The sequence below is a fragment of the Semicossyphus pulcher genome, unplaced genomic scaffold (genome assembly GCF_022749685.1).
Source record: "Semicossyphus pulcher isolate SPU_LCO1_2020_fin unplaced genomic scaffold, fSemPul1.0.p SCAF_6, whole genome shotgun sequence".
NCBI lineage: Eukaryota > Metazoa > Chordata > Actinopteri > Labriformes > Labridae > Semicossyphus > Semicossyphus pulcher.
The window spans coordinates 6,471,382-6,489,722 of NW_027211737.1; the positions used below are offsets into that span (position 1 = coordinate 6,471,382).

The 18,341-nt window shown below is 40.3% G+C and overlaps 1 protein-coding gene across 2 annotated transcripts in view; it reads right to left on the reverse strand.

The window, feature by feature from the left end:
* The window catches only part of LOC138609640 (phospholipid-transporting ATPase ID-like), a 53,519-nt gene that overhangs the window by 24,394 nt on the left and 10,784 nt on the right, over positions 1-18,341 (reverse strand). For both annotated transcript variants that reach the window (XM_069682258.1, XM_069682259.1), the window contains exons 2-5: positions 10,200-10,281; positions 8,586-8,644; positions 5,443-5,556; positions 731-829 (exon numbers count right to left, since the gene is read on the reverse strand). In XM_069682258.1, the coding sequence (XP_069538359.1) occupies positions 731-829; positions 5,443-5,556; positions 8,586-8,644; positions 10,200-10,242 (315 nt within the window). In that variant the 5' untranslated portion in view covers positions 10,243-10,281. The remainder of the gene's footprint in view (positions 1-730; positions 830-5,442; positions 5,557-8,585; positions 8,645-10,199; positions 10,282-18,341) is intronic.

An 18,341-nucleotide genomic window follows, 5' to 3' on the forward strand; every position in this document is an offset into this window, starting at 1 on the left:
TTGTGGAGTACTTGTGTGACATTTGAAAGAAAACTCTATCCTGACACAATCAATAAATAAAATGCTCACTAAAATCAGTGCCATTTGTAGGACCGTAACAAGTCTGTACAATCAGTTAATTTAGACCTGCCTGTCTACCACCGACTTTCCTACATGCACACACTCTGCCTGTGCACACACTGATCGTGAGGTGAGTCTACCCCAGCTTTAAGCTTCATGCGGTTCATACAGAAATCCAATTTGACCGTTGGTAAACACTGACCAGTTTTTGTTAACTCAACCATCAACACTCCCATCCACACTGACGTTCTAACAACCTCATGCCATCTCCACCTTTTGCCTTTCAGAGAGCGTAACCTCTGTGGACACGACCTGAAGAGGTTACATGTCAGGAAAAGGTGAACATACTTCGTCTGAAGCCGGTGGTTCACAAACTGATATGGTGAACTTTTTCCCCCATCACAGGCAGGGTGCTCAGATGAGCTATAAAGCATCTCTTCTTGTAATCAATATATTTTGTAGAGATCAGACTTAATAATACATTTAAAAACTTTAGGGAAGCTCAACAGTTGCCAGGCTGTAAAGTCTGCAGTGAAACCTGCTTCTACATGCATTACATTCATCATGAATCAATATTATAGTATAAGTGATCGTGATGTCTATAAAAATGAATCTATAAAAATCAAAGTGATGCAATGCCACACAAAACAAGTTTAGGGAGTTTGCTTACGATATCATCAGTGGCATCCTTGGCAGCGGTGACTGACAGCACGAGGACCAGAGGCACGACAGTGGTGAACCAGGACAGAGAGGAGATCTGAGGAATCACCTGAAGAAAACACACACAGAGGAAGGTGTCTTTATTTCATCAAAGTTTAGGTTCATTTTTGCATATAAAGTCGTGCGTAAAAACTGAAAAGTAACCAGACTACAGATCAAAATTGTGACAGGGAGAGACAGGAAAGAAAATGTGGAGAAACAATGAAAGATAGAGTTCCCCCGATTTTCAACCTCAGTCCTATCATGCTATTACGGAGAGCTAATGCCATTATGGTAGGAAAAAATGCAATTTCCCTCTGTGCCTTTGGAGGACACTATCTGCTTCTCCAATGGGCCCTGGAAAACCTCCTCCAGACTACGTAAAACGCGTCATCTAACGGAGGCCAGGGAGCTCGCTAAACTACACTTCCTCATAGGATGCCCACCTCCGATGTCATGTCTCATTCAAAATCGTCAGTTTTGAAATGTAGACTGCAGACCTGAAGAGTTTTTACACGATCCAACGGTATATTCTTGTTGTAGAGTTCTGTACCGCTCTGAGCCGTTGCCTGTAGCTAAACGGTAGTATTTCACTCCAACAGTCTCGCTGGCCGGTTCCTTTCAGAGGGAGGGGCGCAATGCACGCTGGGTGTTGTAGGAATGTTGAATGGGCGAAACCACGAGCTGTTTGTTCAACTTTCTCCACAGCTATGGTGCTAATTTGAAATATTATTGCTTCTATTGATTACAGAGAACACCAGCTTTGACTGACTTTTTCTAGGGGTGAATCCCCCTTTAAGTTAAAAACAAACAAACATACTCAAGTACGTTTAAAAAGAATTCCAATACTTTTATAAAAACTAAAGTCACCACCATAATAAACACATTTTAAACTACATTTGTAACCCTAACCCCTTTGAGTAGATCTACTTTGAGTAGATCCAGAAGCCGAGTGTTTACTGGACAAGTTTTTCGTAGACTGCAGACATTATTGATATTGGCTCATGGAATTATATCCACCAGAGCAGTTAGTTCTGTCCCAAAATGGTTCTTCTGTATTTGTTATTCAGCAGGATATCTCAAAAGCACATTTCCTGATTGAACAAAATTTGTTGAAAGTAAGCCATGTGATGAGAAACAGCTGCTTAGCTGCTGGTGTGAACATTTTAATCTCTCATTCTCTGCTCGATTTTAATGCATAAAAAGTAATTATGATCATTACTCCTGAGAAAATGCATTAAAATGTTGCATATCATTCATTTAAACTGCTCAACTTCCTCCTTTCCCGTCAGCACAGAAGTCACAGCAGACAACCTCTGTGGTGCAACATGCCTGTTGTTGGTTTTGCACACGATGAGGCAATTTCCTGTGCTGGATATTACACTTCCTTAATCTCATTGCACTTGATTCGTCCATATCCTGTTTGTTCAGCACACTCAGCTTCATTGTGAGACAGGGCAGCATGTGCACGTGTCACGTTGCTTTGCGTGTTTGCGAGCGTGTTAACAGTGAATCCCAATCAATCAATTTCATGTGGCTCAAGAGAAAATGAGAACTGTTCTATTTTCACGTTGATCTACAGATTGTGTGAAAGGCAGGCAATGAAATGTATCGCTGAGGTTAACCACAACTTAACATGATCAATATGAAAGGTATCTAGCAGCTGATACATTTTAAATCCAATTTCCACCGCTGTAATCTTTGTACCAACACAATCTGTTTTAATACAATAATGCAGTGGTCGGCCGGTTCTTTCCTGGACTGTCCTCTGGACTCTATACAGGAGGTGGGTGAGAGGAGGATGTTAAAAACTGACATCCATCATGGACAACCCCTCTCACCCCCTGCATGAGACGGTGGGGGCCTTCAGCAGCTCCTTTAGCAGCAGACTGAGACACCCACCCTGCAAGAAGGAGCGCTACCGCAGGTCATTCATACCTGCTGCTGTCAGACTCTATAACACCTCATTATAATGTAATAACTGCACTGTAACTATCATCAACATTCGTACTACAATTACACATATTCTCCCTTCCACACATAGTTCATCATGCCATGCAATAATTCTGTGCAAATACTTTCTGCTACACTGTGCAATATTGACTGCACTATTTTCTGTGCAGGAAAATAACCCCTGCTTATTTCGACAAGGAAAGATGTGTACATAGTGTGAGCAGTTTGTTAATCATTTTGTTACTGTTATTATTTATGTTTTTAAAAAGAATCTTTTTTTGGTTTTGTCTTTTTGATTACTTGAGTACTTAATTTAATTTGCCTGTTTTATGAGCTGCTGTAACAAGTAAATAATAAATAAACAATAAAGCTTATCTTATCTTATCTTATCTTAATACATCATAGGGCATATATAAATGATGTGTTTGGGGGTCCAGGTGTGGCTGTTATCTCAGTCTAGGAGCTGCTGCGATAAAAGCACGGGTATCTATCCTTGTCAGCTAACTGTAAAACTGTAAAAGAACCGTGTTTCAACATGGAGAGAAGGAGATGTAGCTTTGCAATGTATGTTGTCTTTATGTCAAACACTGTTTGTGAAACACTTAGTTCATTTGTATCGTTTTTAATTGTTTCTTTATTCTTTATTTCAGACCCAGGGGGATCCAAAACAGACACACACACAAAAAATAAAATACAAAGCCTTCCACAATGTTCAGTGTCTAACATACAGACATGTTCGCCAATGGTTCCACAGTCTGGAAGAAAATCTGACAGAACTGCGTACAGGGTTAGCCAGAACAGCGATTAAGTTGTTTTCTGACTCCGATGCCCTACACATAAATCTAAACAACAGGTTACGTAAAACAGCAGAGCAGGTAGGGACCCCGATACTGACAAACATATGGCTTGCACTGGAGCTCCTTGAAGCTCTCAGCAGCAGCCTCATGCCGTCATTATAAGGCACTGTGAGTTTCCTAATGCTGCCTTGTTTATAACAACACCACAGGTAGGCAGTATACAAAGGTGTACAATACGCTCCAAAGAGTGAGATCTTCACAGATACAGAGCACATGCTAAACTTACGACACAGCATGTTCGCTTGAAATACAGCTTCCGACGCTGCCTATAGATATCCCGGTCATTTACGATAATATGGCCCAAATATGTAATCTCACTGCACACACTGAGTGCAGTGCCAGACAGATAGAAGTCAGGGAAGGTTGACTGTCTGTCTTCTCTACTTCTGACGGTCATGATCTTACTCTTTTTAGCATTGTATTTTATATCAAAATCAGCACCATACTGTGTGCATATTCTCAGAAGCTGTTGGAGACCAGCACTATACGGGCTAAAAATGACCAAATCATCTGCGTACATAAGGTGATTAATTAGTGAGTCACCAACCCTACAACCTGTACCACATGCATTTCAAATCAAAGACAAATCATTCATGTATATATCAAAAAGAAAAGGAGACAAAATTCCGCCCTGGCGAACACCATTGGTCACATGGAAGGGAACAGATGTTACATTCCCCCATCTCACTCTCATTGCCTGATGTGAGTACCAATAAACCAAGATTCTAATTAAAAACTTTTTCTTTGTATTGTGATGTATCTTATTTTTTTTTTTTTTTTAGAACTTCCTGCTCACAGATGTTAACTAGCTAACTAGCAACAGTTGTGTTGTGCACGGCCCTTGTCAAATAAACTAATAAACTAATACTGTATAATGTCTGTCTTTAACATTATCTTAACTTGAAAATGAGCCAAAGGTTTAAGCATTCAAAACGTTAACCAGGGCTAAGCTAACGGTGACCACATCTTCTGGTTTGTCCAGCTTTGTCAAGCTGAGTGTCCAGAGTCCTGACTAATATGTAAAACACCACAATGCCTAACTATGTTTTTAATATTGTCTCAGTTTTAACCACAATAATAATCAATGATTATATCGAACACACCAATTTTAGAAGTCCCTTACAGTTGAGGCATCAAGTATCTATTTAAATGCAATGATTCTCTCACGTTTCGTACTGTTCAGGCAGGTCAAACAGCCTCATGACCACTTGAATCACTGTATAAAAACACCCTCAAAATTCATGATAAAAAAACCCCCTCTATATCATCACTGTGATATTCTCATGTTAAATTTTGAAAATGTTACCATACATTGAAATGTTCATCATTCATAATGCTGCTCCTCCTCCCCTGAGGAAATGTGGTACACTCAGCTCTGAAATCCTCCCTTGGCAATGAAGCTTCTCTTTCATGGCTATAAATAACTAGTAACTAATAATATCTACAAAGTTTCAAACTTTCTCCCGTCTTTCAGAACAGTGGAGACTCAGACAGCAAACTTGCCAACATTAATAGTAATGGGGAGGGGGCAAGGTGCACTTATTAATGTGAAGTCTTTTTATAATGTCACTGTCTTCTTAGTATTTATACTAACCTGCCTTCCTACAACCTGGTGCAATATATGTTAATATAAGGTTTATGTTCTTTGTGCATTGTAACATAACATGTTTTCAGCACAGATATAGGTGTCTCACTTACTATTAATTAACCCAACATAAACACATAAAATGCACCAACTGTGTAAAATAAACACTCATTTTTCAGTAGGTTTACCAACCAACCTACACATTTTCCATCATCAAAGTCAAAATCTTTTGACAGTTGGATGGTAGCCTTGCCTGAGTGTGTCTGCATGTGCGTTTGTTTCCCTCACCTGGAGTACCAGCAGGAACAGAAAGTAGGCGTTTGCGATCCTCTGGAACTGCTCGAACAGGTTGAGAGGTAGGAAGGTGATGAAGTTGTACTTGGAGGTTTTGATGGCGTTCGTCTGGGAGAGAAGTAGGAAAAGATGATGTTAAATTAATACAGGTCAAAATTTATCAAAAAACATAGAGGTTTATATTCAGTGAAATTCAGAGTTGGAGAAAGCTTGGTTTTTTTGTGATGGTTGTAAACGTGCTGATCTGATGGTTGTTAACATGCTGATCTGATGGTTGTAAACATGCTGATCTGATGGTTGTAAACATGCTGATCTGATGGTTGTAAACATGCTGATCTGTCATGTTGGTGTGAAACTGAGGCCAAAACAACATCAAAACAGGAACAAAAAGCCTTGATCACAAAATTGGTAATGTTGCCTTGTCTTTTGTTTTGACCACGACATCTCTCACTCTACTACTCTTGTTTTTATAGTTAAATTGTTAGTGTGAATGTTACAGTTTAATGAGTATATTATTATTTTAATGAATGGTGACTGTCTCCCAGTCCCCCTACTAATCATGAACGTGTTCAGTTTAGAATCAACTATTTGCCTTCTTGTACAGCTGAAGACGACCATTGCCCTGCTTTAAATGACTTCATACCAAGTAATCTGATCTACAAGAGGCATTCCACGAGTGGTGATACAGAGAACAACATCACTGGGACTTTTCACTCTGTGTATCACTCCGCCTCAGCCATGCATTCTGAATACTGTTAATGAACATGACAGCAGACTGTGTATGTCCACATTGTTTAGGCTGGTACCTCTGAATCACACAGCAGACTCTTATTTCACTGGTTGATGATAAATTAAAACAAACAATACAATAAATGTACATAATAAAAAACTGCTGATCTGTGGTAACCTGGACACAAGCTGTGTTCCAATCCAGGGGCTGCAGCCTTCGAAGGCCGTATTTGAAGACTGATTGCATCACAGCAGCACGTCGAAGACTGTCGAACACCTTCGACTAATGTGTCCTCCTTTTCCCACGCCACGAAGGATCCATCGGGTGCATCCTTCACGGCCCTAAAGTATCCCGAGTTTCATTGCGTGCCAATTCCAATGAGATTGCGGACTCTTACAAGGCCGAGGAATACACTTTAAATGTAAAGGCCAGTTCAGATTAATGATTCGCAACAAGACTGGATGCAACTGCCAAAAGAATCCCTCGACATCTGATCGTAAACGTTCTAAAACTGGGCCGTACACATCAAAGCAACGCAACGGCACGCACACAGACACAGCTGACCGTCTCCATAGAAACGACACACTGACATACCCCACTACTTCTACGTTAATACTATATAACTTTAGTATTAGGCCCAGGTTACATGAATTAACGAGCTGGATTTCTGTCATCATTATAAAAAAGAAGTGGATGACAGTGGCAGTAACATGCTCACAATGTTACCTGTAACACTGATTAAGATTTTGTTTTGTTTTGAATCATTGATCTGAACTGGGCTTTAAAGTTTTTGGTTTCAACTCAATCGAATAGCTAGCGACACATGTTTAAAAAAGCGAAAGGGACCTTGAAACATTACCTTACACCTTTAAAATAATAGGTTAAGTTACGTGATGTTAGTTATGCTAGCTAGTTAGCCTGCTAGCTACCTGTTGCTAGGCGACAGGAGCAGCGTTTGGTGACACAAGGTTGAGGGCGGGAACAGCTGTTGATGCAAACAGGAAATGCTCGGTAGACCAGACCGTCTCTTATCGGTTTTAACGGTCCACACAGGCTTTTCCTTCGAAGGCTGCAGCCCCTGGATTTGGACACAGCTACAGAGTGCAGGAGAATGTTTGGGTTGCTTGGCAACAAAAGTCCAGTTTCAGTTGAGTTGCAGAACTAGTTGAGTTGGTGGAGCAAAAAATAATCTGTGGTTGATTATTACTTTTTACTATGATTTGCTGCTTGTATAACTGTTGTTTAAAATGTTGTACTGAATATCACCACGGCAGCCTTGTGCCTACGACCGTAATTAATGGACCAAAATTTGATTCTGAACAAAGAAGACTCTTTGTAAATTTAGCAGTGTAAGGATCCTAATAGAAAAAATTCTCCATATGTAAGAAAAATGTGGGTTAAAGATGTTTTTATTCTAATGAAGCCCTTTGTCTGGTAATATGCTGAATCGTTGAGGCAGAAGTTTGTCGTCCTGACTGTGAGGCCCGGTGGGAGGCGTTTGGTGTGTTCAAGGTGGATCTTATCAGGAGGCTGAGAGCTGAGAGCAGCCGGACTCTGACTCACATGCCTCTTCATATCTGGATCTCTTTACTAACAACACCACCCACACACACTGGATAATGTTGTTCGGGTTGTGTATGTTTGAATACACAAGCAGGGAAAATGAGTTTTTTCACCCGTTTTTGGTATTTTCCACTTGTTGTATGGAAGATTTTTAAGGCCAAAAACAAAAATGAACAAAGAAAAAGTTTTTCATAGTTTCATATTCTGAGTTTAAATTCTCACAGGTTTCAATATGCATGTTTTTGTCTTTGTACATGTTCTTATGGTACAGTTTATGTATGTTTTGTGCATTTATTTAAAGTGAAAGTTTGGACATATCATTTTAGACAGTTAGCTTTGTTTATTTTATTGTCATACAATTTGGATTTTGTTCATCTGTATGTCAGTTCTTCTGTTTCAGTAGTGGTTTTATACCAATTTGTTACCTTAACTATCTGATGTAGCAAACATGTGGCTGAAAAGTTACTAACAGTTACTGTTATTTTAATAATTCCTATTAGACATTATCCCCAAGTCATTTCAATTTCTCACTTCCTTCTCTACTTTTTTAACTTTTCATTATGTCTTGTTCATCCTGAGTCGTGGAGCAAAAACACTTCTTTGTTTAACATTTTCCTTCCATTTTCCTTTTCTAAATTAAACCAGCGTTGACTTTGGCTGACGTCCAGTCCCCTCATCACAGTCAGACACTCCATTAGCAAGACGCAGCCAGCAGGAGAGCTTGTAAATATCAGCCCTGACTGCATACTGTAGTAAATTGTTTTGTGTATATGTATGTGGGCTGCATCCGCTGTACATCTTCTGTTTTATAAAGGACATTTTTGTGAAGAAAAACAGTACTTACTGCATATTTGAAGGAGAGGTTGTACTCGCGGTCGTTGGCGCGTAGTTTCCTCTCCAGCTCTGATCAGCAAGACAGAAAGGAATCATTATGATTAATGTACAAGAGTTTAAAAGTCTGTTCTGATCGTTAGTTTCTATCATGGAAAGTTGCATGAAACACACATCAAGCATGTCGAAGTTGCTATTTCTTCAAACCCAGTAGACAAACTGTCTCCTACATAATAAGGACTGGTGGAGGCCTGGCCTTTTTATATTAAGTTTCGACGGTCTATTGTTAAAGTATTGGCTGTTTTTGAGCAGAAATGAAAATGAAGAGAGGTGCTTCGTACATTTACGCACGAGGCGAGGCGAGGCGAGGCGAGACTTCATTAATTATTTAAATCTCCAAACACGCCGGCCTCAGGATCAGACAGGATCTTATGTTTATTAAAATTCTGTGTGCTGACCATCAAAGAAAGGTCGGCTGTAAATGTTACATATGTAAATATTTACTTAATGTTGCTGCTGGACCACATGGCTGTATTCTCCAGCGTGTGCATAATGGACAGTGTATTAATGTCAGTGTGTATGATTGTCGGTGCCACAGGTAGCTATGTTTGAGGATAATAATAAATGCACCTTTTTAGTTGCGTGTTTGTGTGTGTCTGTTTCTGCGAGTATCAGAGCGTGCATGAGGGATCTAAATTAGCAACCCTAATCAAAAGTTTTCCTAATTGTGTGCTGTCAGGTTTGAGTACACTTTCATTTTTAAGTTATCAATATTGAATTAGTATCTTGTGTACTGTGGCCTTTTTGCACACAGTTATAGTAGTTATAGCTATAGTTATAGACGTGTCAAATTAGTCTCATTTTAAGATAAGGTAAGATAAGATGAGATAGTACTTTATTGATCCCCAGCTGGGAAATTCGGTTGTTGCAACAGCCCAAAGAAGCAAAACGTTGTGAAATCTATAGGCCTGATCAGACAGAGCACGTTTTAGCAGCTGGGGGCTTTTTTGTAGTTGTTTTCAATGAGAGGGACGCTTTGTGCGAGCTGCTTTTGTGTTGCAGATTGCCTCGTGTCTTTCCGCTCTGTGCGCCTCGCGATTTTGGTGAAACGCTCTAAGAGCCTCGAGTTAAAAAAACGTCAACTCAAAGCAGAAAAGCGGCCGATGCGCATCGTGTTTTACAGCCTGCAAAAGACTCTCTGTCTGCTCGGGCGGTATTTGAATACATTCAAGGATTCAAGGTACAAGTAATTTTTCAATTTCAATTGTCAACTTGAAAAATGTCAAGGACACTATCGTGATAAGGTCTCTGCTGTCTCTGTTGTGGAGCAATCATATCACATGACCTTCCTCAGCTGACGGAGTGACTGAATTGTCACAAATTCTAAATTATTTTCTAAACATGTAATTCAAAACTTTACCAATTACTTATTAAAAAATACAATAGTTTAATATCATCATATTCAAGCATTGTACCGACAGGAAGCAAACAAATCTGCTGAGAACGCTCATGTGACATGATTGAGAGCTCTCAAACAGCTACTGAAATGACCCTGTAGTGAGACGTTTATGAAGGTCAAGAATGCGATATGATGTTCGAATATTGATTCTGATTTTGAAAAACATACCTTCCTCTTTCTTCCTGACACAGTCCATGCCGAAGAACGACATCTTCTCTTCCTTGTCCTGCTATCTATCCATCATACCGCTCTGTGAACGAGGAGAGAGAGAGCTGTTATAAACACGGCTGAAAAAATGGATCAACCTGACTCACATCATGTCTTTATATTTACCAGGAATTTAACACAAATTTACACCAAACTGTTTGAGTCAAATGTCGACTCTCAGCTGGAAACTGAGGGTTTAAACGTCTCTGCTGGTAAAGTGAGAATGACTGAGTGCCCGCCAGCTGCCATCAGGGCTCTTTCCATAATGTGCTCGATGAGGTAATCATTCCCCAGCCGTCCTGGGCTTTCTAAGGTTAAAGCAGGTTTTAGCTTCCCAGTAACATACGTTTAATGTCTGACTGGAAGTATAGAAGGTCAAAGCTTCTCAGAAATGAGGCTGTTGGAGGTCGTTGTATTTACTGCATCTCCGTCATACAACTTTTTCACATTTCAATGGCAGAGATACAAAGTTAAGCTTTCTGTGTTTATGTTTCTTGACTAAATGGGTATTTGGTTCTATTTACGTTAGAGTTACAGAGAGTTCTGCCTTCACTTCCCCTTTTACTCCCATTACTCCAGGTTTGCATCAGCTCTTGGGCCTCTTAATGTTTTTCCCATGAAGGGCAGAGTGAGTCAGAGGGAGGCTCCTCTCTCAGGCCACACTTCCACTCATTCAGCTATCTGCTCCTTCTGACAGTAAAGGGTTTAAAATCATGTCTGCTCGGCCCTGTGGTCTGTCTCAGCTGAGTGATGGAGAGACTGAGAAGTGGCTGTCGGTATGCAGCTGTTATTGCAGCGGTGTCTCCACTACGACAGTGAAAAACCACACCGCAGTGTGTTACTCACCTCACCATTGCTCCTCAACAGTGAACCAAAATCGACAAACTGCACCAACACCATCATGCATGTTGATATATAAACTTCTCAAAGACATACAGTATATTCTACAATGTGGCTGCAAACAGTCAGGACCAAGGGGCAACCTCCAGGGCTGAGGAATAAAGCCAATGCAGAAGCTGCAGTTCCTCGAGTGGCCACAAGAGGCTGGCCCCAAAGGTGAGTCAATCCTCATTAGGACCCATGTTAAAATGCCCAACTTTACAGCAGAATTAAACATGTTCACAGCCTGTGGTACAATAAAACAGTTATTGTCTTTATAGCTACTTTTCTGTATCAGTGAAAACTAAAGGAAAGTTTGTGCTGTTGGTACCTTTTGCCCAACACACAACAAACTGCGATGCTCTGTGAGTTCTGACGGCTTTCTATCAGAACCAGCATCAACTTTTTCAGTTATATGAGCTACAGTAGCTCTTCTGTTGGATCCGACCACATGATCAGCCTTCACTCCCCACATGTATCGATAAGATGTTGTACTATTTGCTATAAAATAAAATAACATACGTTTTCTTTGTAATATCCACACTGCTTGCATGTATAGACTCATAAACACACCAATGTCAGAACAACAAGTAATATGGGTTTTTGTGCATGCGTTTGTGCTTTTTGGACACTTTTGGACAACTGTGCAAAAACCACAAACTTAATCGAAAAATATCACCAGAGAAAAGAACGTAATGACGTGCCAATGTGGTCATAAGGGAGGGGAAAGTGTGTGTGTGTGCGTCCTCTGCCCATGCTGAGAATTCCCGGACAGGAAACAGAGGTTGACGTCGCCGCTTGAGCTATAAATACAGCCCACATGTGTTTGTCGAAGAATGTGTGTGTTTTAACAAGATTGCCAAGGCTGTGGAAAACACACACCTACTGCATGAGACATGGGCCAAACGGTGTGTGTTCTGTCTGCATCATTGTTTTTATGTGTTTATATATCTGTGTCTGTAATTCCTCTAGTGTTAAAGTGCAAAGATATTAAAATGACTATTAATAGAGTAAACGCACACTTGTAACCGCCCAGTGTGTGACAAAGTTCCATCATAAAATCCCTAAAACAAACAGTCCACCTATTCATTCACTCCCAGTTTGTTCCACTCCCCAACACGTGAAAAAAGTGACATTTAAACTCACTTCAGTCATCATGATTTAATGAGGCTTTACAATTTTTGCCCTATGATGTGTCCTTTTAAATGTTGGGGAGGAGTACAGCGCTGACATAACACAGATAAAAACCGTCTCCAGAGGGAGGTGATTAGGAGATAAACCAATGACTGTATATAAAGATGGACAACGCCTCTCCACCTCCTCTTGTTGTACAAAAATAAAGCCAGAATCCCCCCGGAGCGATTGCTGCCATCTTGCACATTGAGTCTGTGCAGTAGAGATCGGCTGGTGGAGCCGCAGTATTGACGTACCACCCCTTTTGCTAACCAAAACACACATTTAACATACTGAGAGAAAAACGCAAAGATCCCTCATGTCGGCGTATTTAACAACAGAACAGCTTCTTGTGTTGGTCTGAAGCAGATATTGACAGATATGGAAACTTCAATGACTGTAGTGATTGTTTTAGTTACGTCTCCTCTCGCTGATCCTCCTCTGCTCTGCTACTCGTGAACAGATCGGCTGCAGGAGCCAGATTTGTCAACAGAGCTGTCAATCATCTTTTTTTTACAGCATCAAATAACTAATTAAAAATAAACTTGTCAGAAAAATGAACACTTGGATGTAAATCAGCATGATAAGAACTAACTATAATGACAGAAACCATGTTTGACAAAAAAGTGTTTGACGTGTATTTTGATTTTATAGTTTGACTCATGTCCCATCTGATAACATGGAGGAGGCGGGCTTTATGACCTATACTGCAGCCAGTCAGCAGGGGGCGATAGAGAGGGTTTGGCTTCACTTTAGGGGAGCTGTCATCACCGGATTATCGTCCATACTCACGTCATCTCAAGTACGTGAAGCAAACAAGGGATTGTATCACCTAGTCCTAATCAGAACCACAGACATCTGTCTCTTTGTCTTTAACTTTCTATTTTTTCCAGCAGGATTACAGAAACAATGACTTTCATTTTGGCTCATACTCATGACATAAGGACCAAATTAGTATCAGGATATAGTTGCATTTATTTGGGACCTGGCTCACGAACAGGTAAACATTTCTTCCTTGTGATCATCCAGTTTTTTTGGAACAACTGTTTGTGATTTTATTTGAGTTCATGATGTTATTTGAGTCTCAGCATGTTATGTTTACATGATACAAGTTCATGATACAAGTGGAGTTTTGTTTGTTTGTTCTTAAAAGGCATATATAAAGGCCAGTTCAGATCAATGATTCGCAACCAGACTGGATGCAACTGGCAAAAGAATCCCCTGACATCTTATCGTTCTAAAACTGGGCCGTTCACATCAAAGCAACGCAACGCACACAGACACAGCTGACCGTCTCCATAGCAACGACGCATTGACATACCCCACTAATTCTTAATACTATATAACGTTAGAATTAGGCCCAGGTTACATGATTTATCTAGCTGGATTTCTGTTATCGTTATAAAAAGAAGTGGATGACAGTGACAGGCTCTGCTGTAACACTGATTAATAAACGGCGCAGATGGAGAGTTTGGAAAGAGAGGATCTGGAGCCGTCTTTGGCTACTGCAGCACCAGAGACGGGGTGCCTACACCAACTTGTGCTGTTTCCTGATTGGCTGAGGTGAAATAGCTCAATCATTGACAAGTCAAATCTGCAACTCCACGCAACGGCTTCAGACACTCTGCAACTGACCAGTTCACACCGCTGCAATTTTGTCTGCAACATCCTAAAACTGTTTTGTTGCGTTGCGAATCATTGATCTGAACTGGGCTAAAGGATTTGAAATATTTCCAATGTTTTTCCAAAGCTGAGATGGCCGTGCATCAGCCAGGAACAACCATATTTTGACATTTTGAATGTAGATATTCAAAAATGCCTTCTAAACACTGATAAAACACAAATCAATGAGCCACATTGCTCCATTAGGATGACATGTTCCTTTATCACAATGACCTCTATAACACCAAAGGTTATTCTTCTCAGCTCCTTACACTAAAGCTTTAAGAAGGCACATCCACAAGCTACACTCACACATACAGTTGTGTAGAGGTTTGCTTTGCTTTGAACCTAAACGTTCATGACCACACTGTTTAAAGAGGATCATCCTGCTTTTATACGTCATGAATGAGCAACATTTAAGATGATTATGGAGTAAAGAATATTTTTCTGCTATGACAAGAAGAAGAAGCTGTAACAGAATGATACACATCTTCTGGCTACCAAAAAGTACTGAAATGCATTTGCTATAGATCAATACAGAATATATAAGTGGTAATGGTGGTGCTGTTTGTCCATATTCAGGGTTTGCAGTAAACACAGCTGCTCTCTGTCCACTCTCTAACCGACATCTCTCCGAGGATAAGGAAGGATAAACATTTTGCTGGCAGATTTTCATTCTTTCCACCTGATATCACCAGAAGATCTCACAGTTTTGGCTCAGTCTGTGCTGAGCGAACATTTGTATGCCTTAAAATAACCTCAGTGTTTTCCTTTCAAATCTGATCCCTGGTTAACATGAGGCTGCTCTCTGATATCCACGATAACCTGATATCTTTCTTAAAACAGGTGCAACAGTACGGTCTATAACAAACTTCTACCTCTTAAAAAATCTCCACGTTTAGTGAAAAGAAATTACTTTGACTTCTGTTTCTTCTGTACAATATGAAAATAGATCAGCAGACACACCAGCCTTCCATTATCTACACCACTTATCCTGTTCAGGGTCGCGGGGGGCTGGAGCCAATCCCAGCTGTCACTGGGCAACAGAGGTACACCCTGGACTGATCACCAGTCAATCACAGGGCTGACACATAGACAGATGCTGTGTTCGAAATGCCATACTATACTAGCAGTACGTACTGATTTGGCCAAACTGTACTATGCAGTATGCAAACAAAAGCAAAATGTGCAGTACGTCAAATACCCAGATGTCGTTCTTATTCGGAAAAAATATCCAGTATGCATCAGAGTATGTAGTATATAGTGCGTAGTATATAGTATGTAGTATAGAGTATGCAGTATATAGTATGTAGTATGTAGTATGTAGTATGTAGTATATAGTATGCAGTATGTAGTATGTAGTATATAGTATGTAGTAAATAGTATGCAGTATATAGTATGCAGTATGTAGTATGTAGTAAATAGTATGCAGTATATAGTATGCAGTATATAGCATGTAGTATGTAGTACATAGTACGGCATTTCGAACACAGCCAAAGTATCACAATCACACCCATGAGTCACCAATGAACCTAACGAGCATGTCTTTGGACTGTGTGAGGAAGCCGGAGTACCCGGAGGGAACACACGCATGCACGGGGAGAACGTGCAAACGCCACACAGAAAGACCCACTTTGTCTTGGACTCGAACCAGGACCCTTAGGCTGCAGCATTAACCACCGCACCACCGTGCAGCCCAGCAGATACACATAACATTGAAATCCTTTCCAGTATGCATCTATTTTCTCTAAGTGTCCAAATATATCAAATGCAGATTAATTTGAAAAGTTAAAAACTCCGTTAAAATATTTTTTTATTTATATTTTTGGAGACAAAACAGAATGTGACGCATAGATGTATAAATTCTTCATTTAGATATGCTACAAGAAGTGTTCTAATGTTTATGCATGGCACAATAATAAAAATCAAATCAAATCAAATGAGTGAGCGATAAACGATGAGGAGAACACTTTTAAAATGCTCTTTCGTTGAATGGAGGTCGGATCGTTCTGATGCATTCGAGGAAGTCTGGAAATCTGAACGCTGAACAGCTTTTGTGACACAGTGTCAAGGGAATTCATCTTAAGTTACATTTTAGATCTAGAACGGATTGTGAGCTGTGTGTGCTGACATACACGCAGATGTCTGTTTATAGAGATTAATAAGAAGCTAAATCATCGTCAGATGACGCTGATGGGAGCCGGGATGGAATGGCGAATGACGTTCCGCCTGCTTTTGCTCTCCTCATGGACTGTTTTTCTTGCATACGCCGCAGCCTGCTGATACTTGATTGGTCAATATTACTCGGACTACAAGCGTAGTTCAAACGGAAACCAGAACACTTGCCTTCCCGGAAATCCACATAGACTATTCTACTATGTGGAATCTGTAAATAGAGATTACAAGCAAGGATCAAGACAGGAGAGAACAATTCCAGGCAGTACAGGAAGAGTTTTGGACTGTCTATATGACAAAATAAGCAAATTGAAGACGTCTTTTTGGGCCCTGGGAAACTGAGCAGCTGTTTAATAGACACGTCATGAAAATAATAGCCAAATTGCGCAATAATGTTAATAACCGCAAATTGCGACTCTATTAAAAAGATCACAGGTGTAAAGGGATTCCAGATTCAGCTTTAAAGCCACAACGGAAAAAACAAGCTGAGTGGGAATCAGAACATGATGTGGTTTAACTGAAACCTCATTTACCGATGAAACCCAACAATGTCCTACTTCTCTGTCTCTGTTCCACACACACACACACACACACACACACACACACACACACACACACACACGCACACACACACACACACACACACACACACACACACACGTGCACACACACACAATCCTTTTACTTTCTGAAGTGGTAACAAACAGCGGACTTTAAGCTATTCCAGGCAAACAAAGGTGTGTAACAGTACCTCAGTGTCACAGTCACCTGTGACTGGATTAACAGGTCAAAGGTCACACACATGAATGAGTGTCTTGTCCACTTGGTGATCTCTGGTTTCTCAGAGGAACAGAGCTCTATTATCAAACTGACCGCTCGTTTGTGGCTGAAAGAACGAACCCTTTCCTCTGAGTGTGTGTGTGTGTGTGTGTGTGTGTGTGTGTGTGTGTGTGTATTTACCATGTTGGTGAACGGGTAAGGAGCTCTTTTGTGTCCTCTATAACTCCCTCCTACAACAACTGAACACTGACTTCATCAGGACATCATATAAATTACGAGCTGGTCAATGATGTTTCGATGTGTATGGCACCATAGGAATTTCTATCAGGATGACATCATATATTTTTTGTCTGGAAATTCAAGTGACATTTATGATTAATAACTATTATTGGAGAGAAACTTGAAGTCAACAAATCAGTTAGTCTTCTTGTTGATTTGTTTCATTACTTAATTTTCGCCCTTTGAAGGAATAGTTTGACACTTTTAGGTCTACATTCACGTTCCTTGGAGTTACATGACAGATCAATAACACTCTCACATCTATGTGTTAACTGAAGCTAAGCTTTGCATAAAGACTGGAAGCCAAGGGGCAACAGTTAGCCTGGCTCTGTCCAGACTTAAGCTCCTTAAATGTTCATTAAAAAAAAATACAGCATCTGTTTGGATGTGGTGATGGCGCGATGGGGGGACGCAGTATGTGGACACTGTTGGACGGACATTGTTCAAACATTCATGTTTGAAAGACGGGGACAGGACATTACGTACGATGGACATCTCAATTTGCCCAACATGTCATGTTAATACTTGTATTTTGTTTATGTTTTCTTATAATGTACTTCTATTTTTATTGTCTAACCTGTATTATTCTTGTTTATTGTTTTGTTAGTTTTGTGCCAGTCAACCTTACATATTTTATCTTTAGTTTTTACTCTTTTGCCTGGTGTTGTTTTGCTCTGTATGCTGTGGATTTGTGTTGTTAAAAAATTCAATAAACTTTAAATCATTAAAAAAAAAAAGAGACAAAATTAGTTGCCAACATATTTAATGGTCGATAATCAGTCGGTTACGTCATCGTGCGTTTTTCATGCTGTGCGAAGACAAAACATCGTTTTCAGGAGCTGACTTGCTGAGGGGTGAGCCACCTCGCATCCTTACTATCTCTGCTCAGAGTTGCACATGCAAAACAGCGACCGGGAAGCGGCAGGTAAATAAAACAGAGCAGTAAAATGTCAGCAGCCGATGCAACACCATCGCGTCCTGAAACTTGTCTGGGAGCTTTTCAACCCCAACGCTGCAAGGAAAAGGATCGGCTGCAGGACTAGTAAATCGGAGCTTGCTTTCGCAGGAGCTCGTCGGTGATGTGCGAGCATTAGAAAAGAAGGCATGTTGGATATTATGTACTTGATTTGATTTATTTTTCATATCAGCACTTTG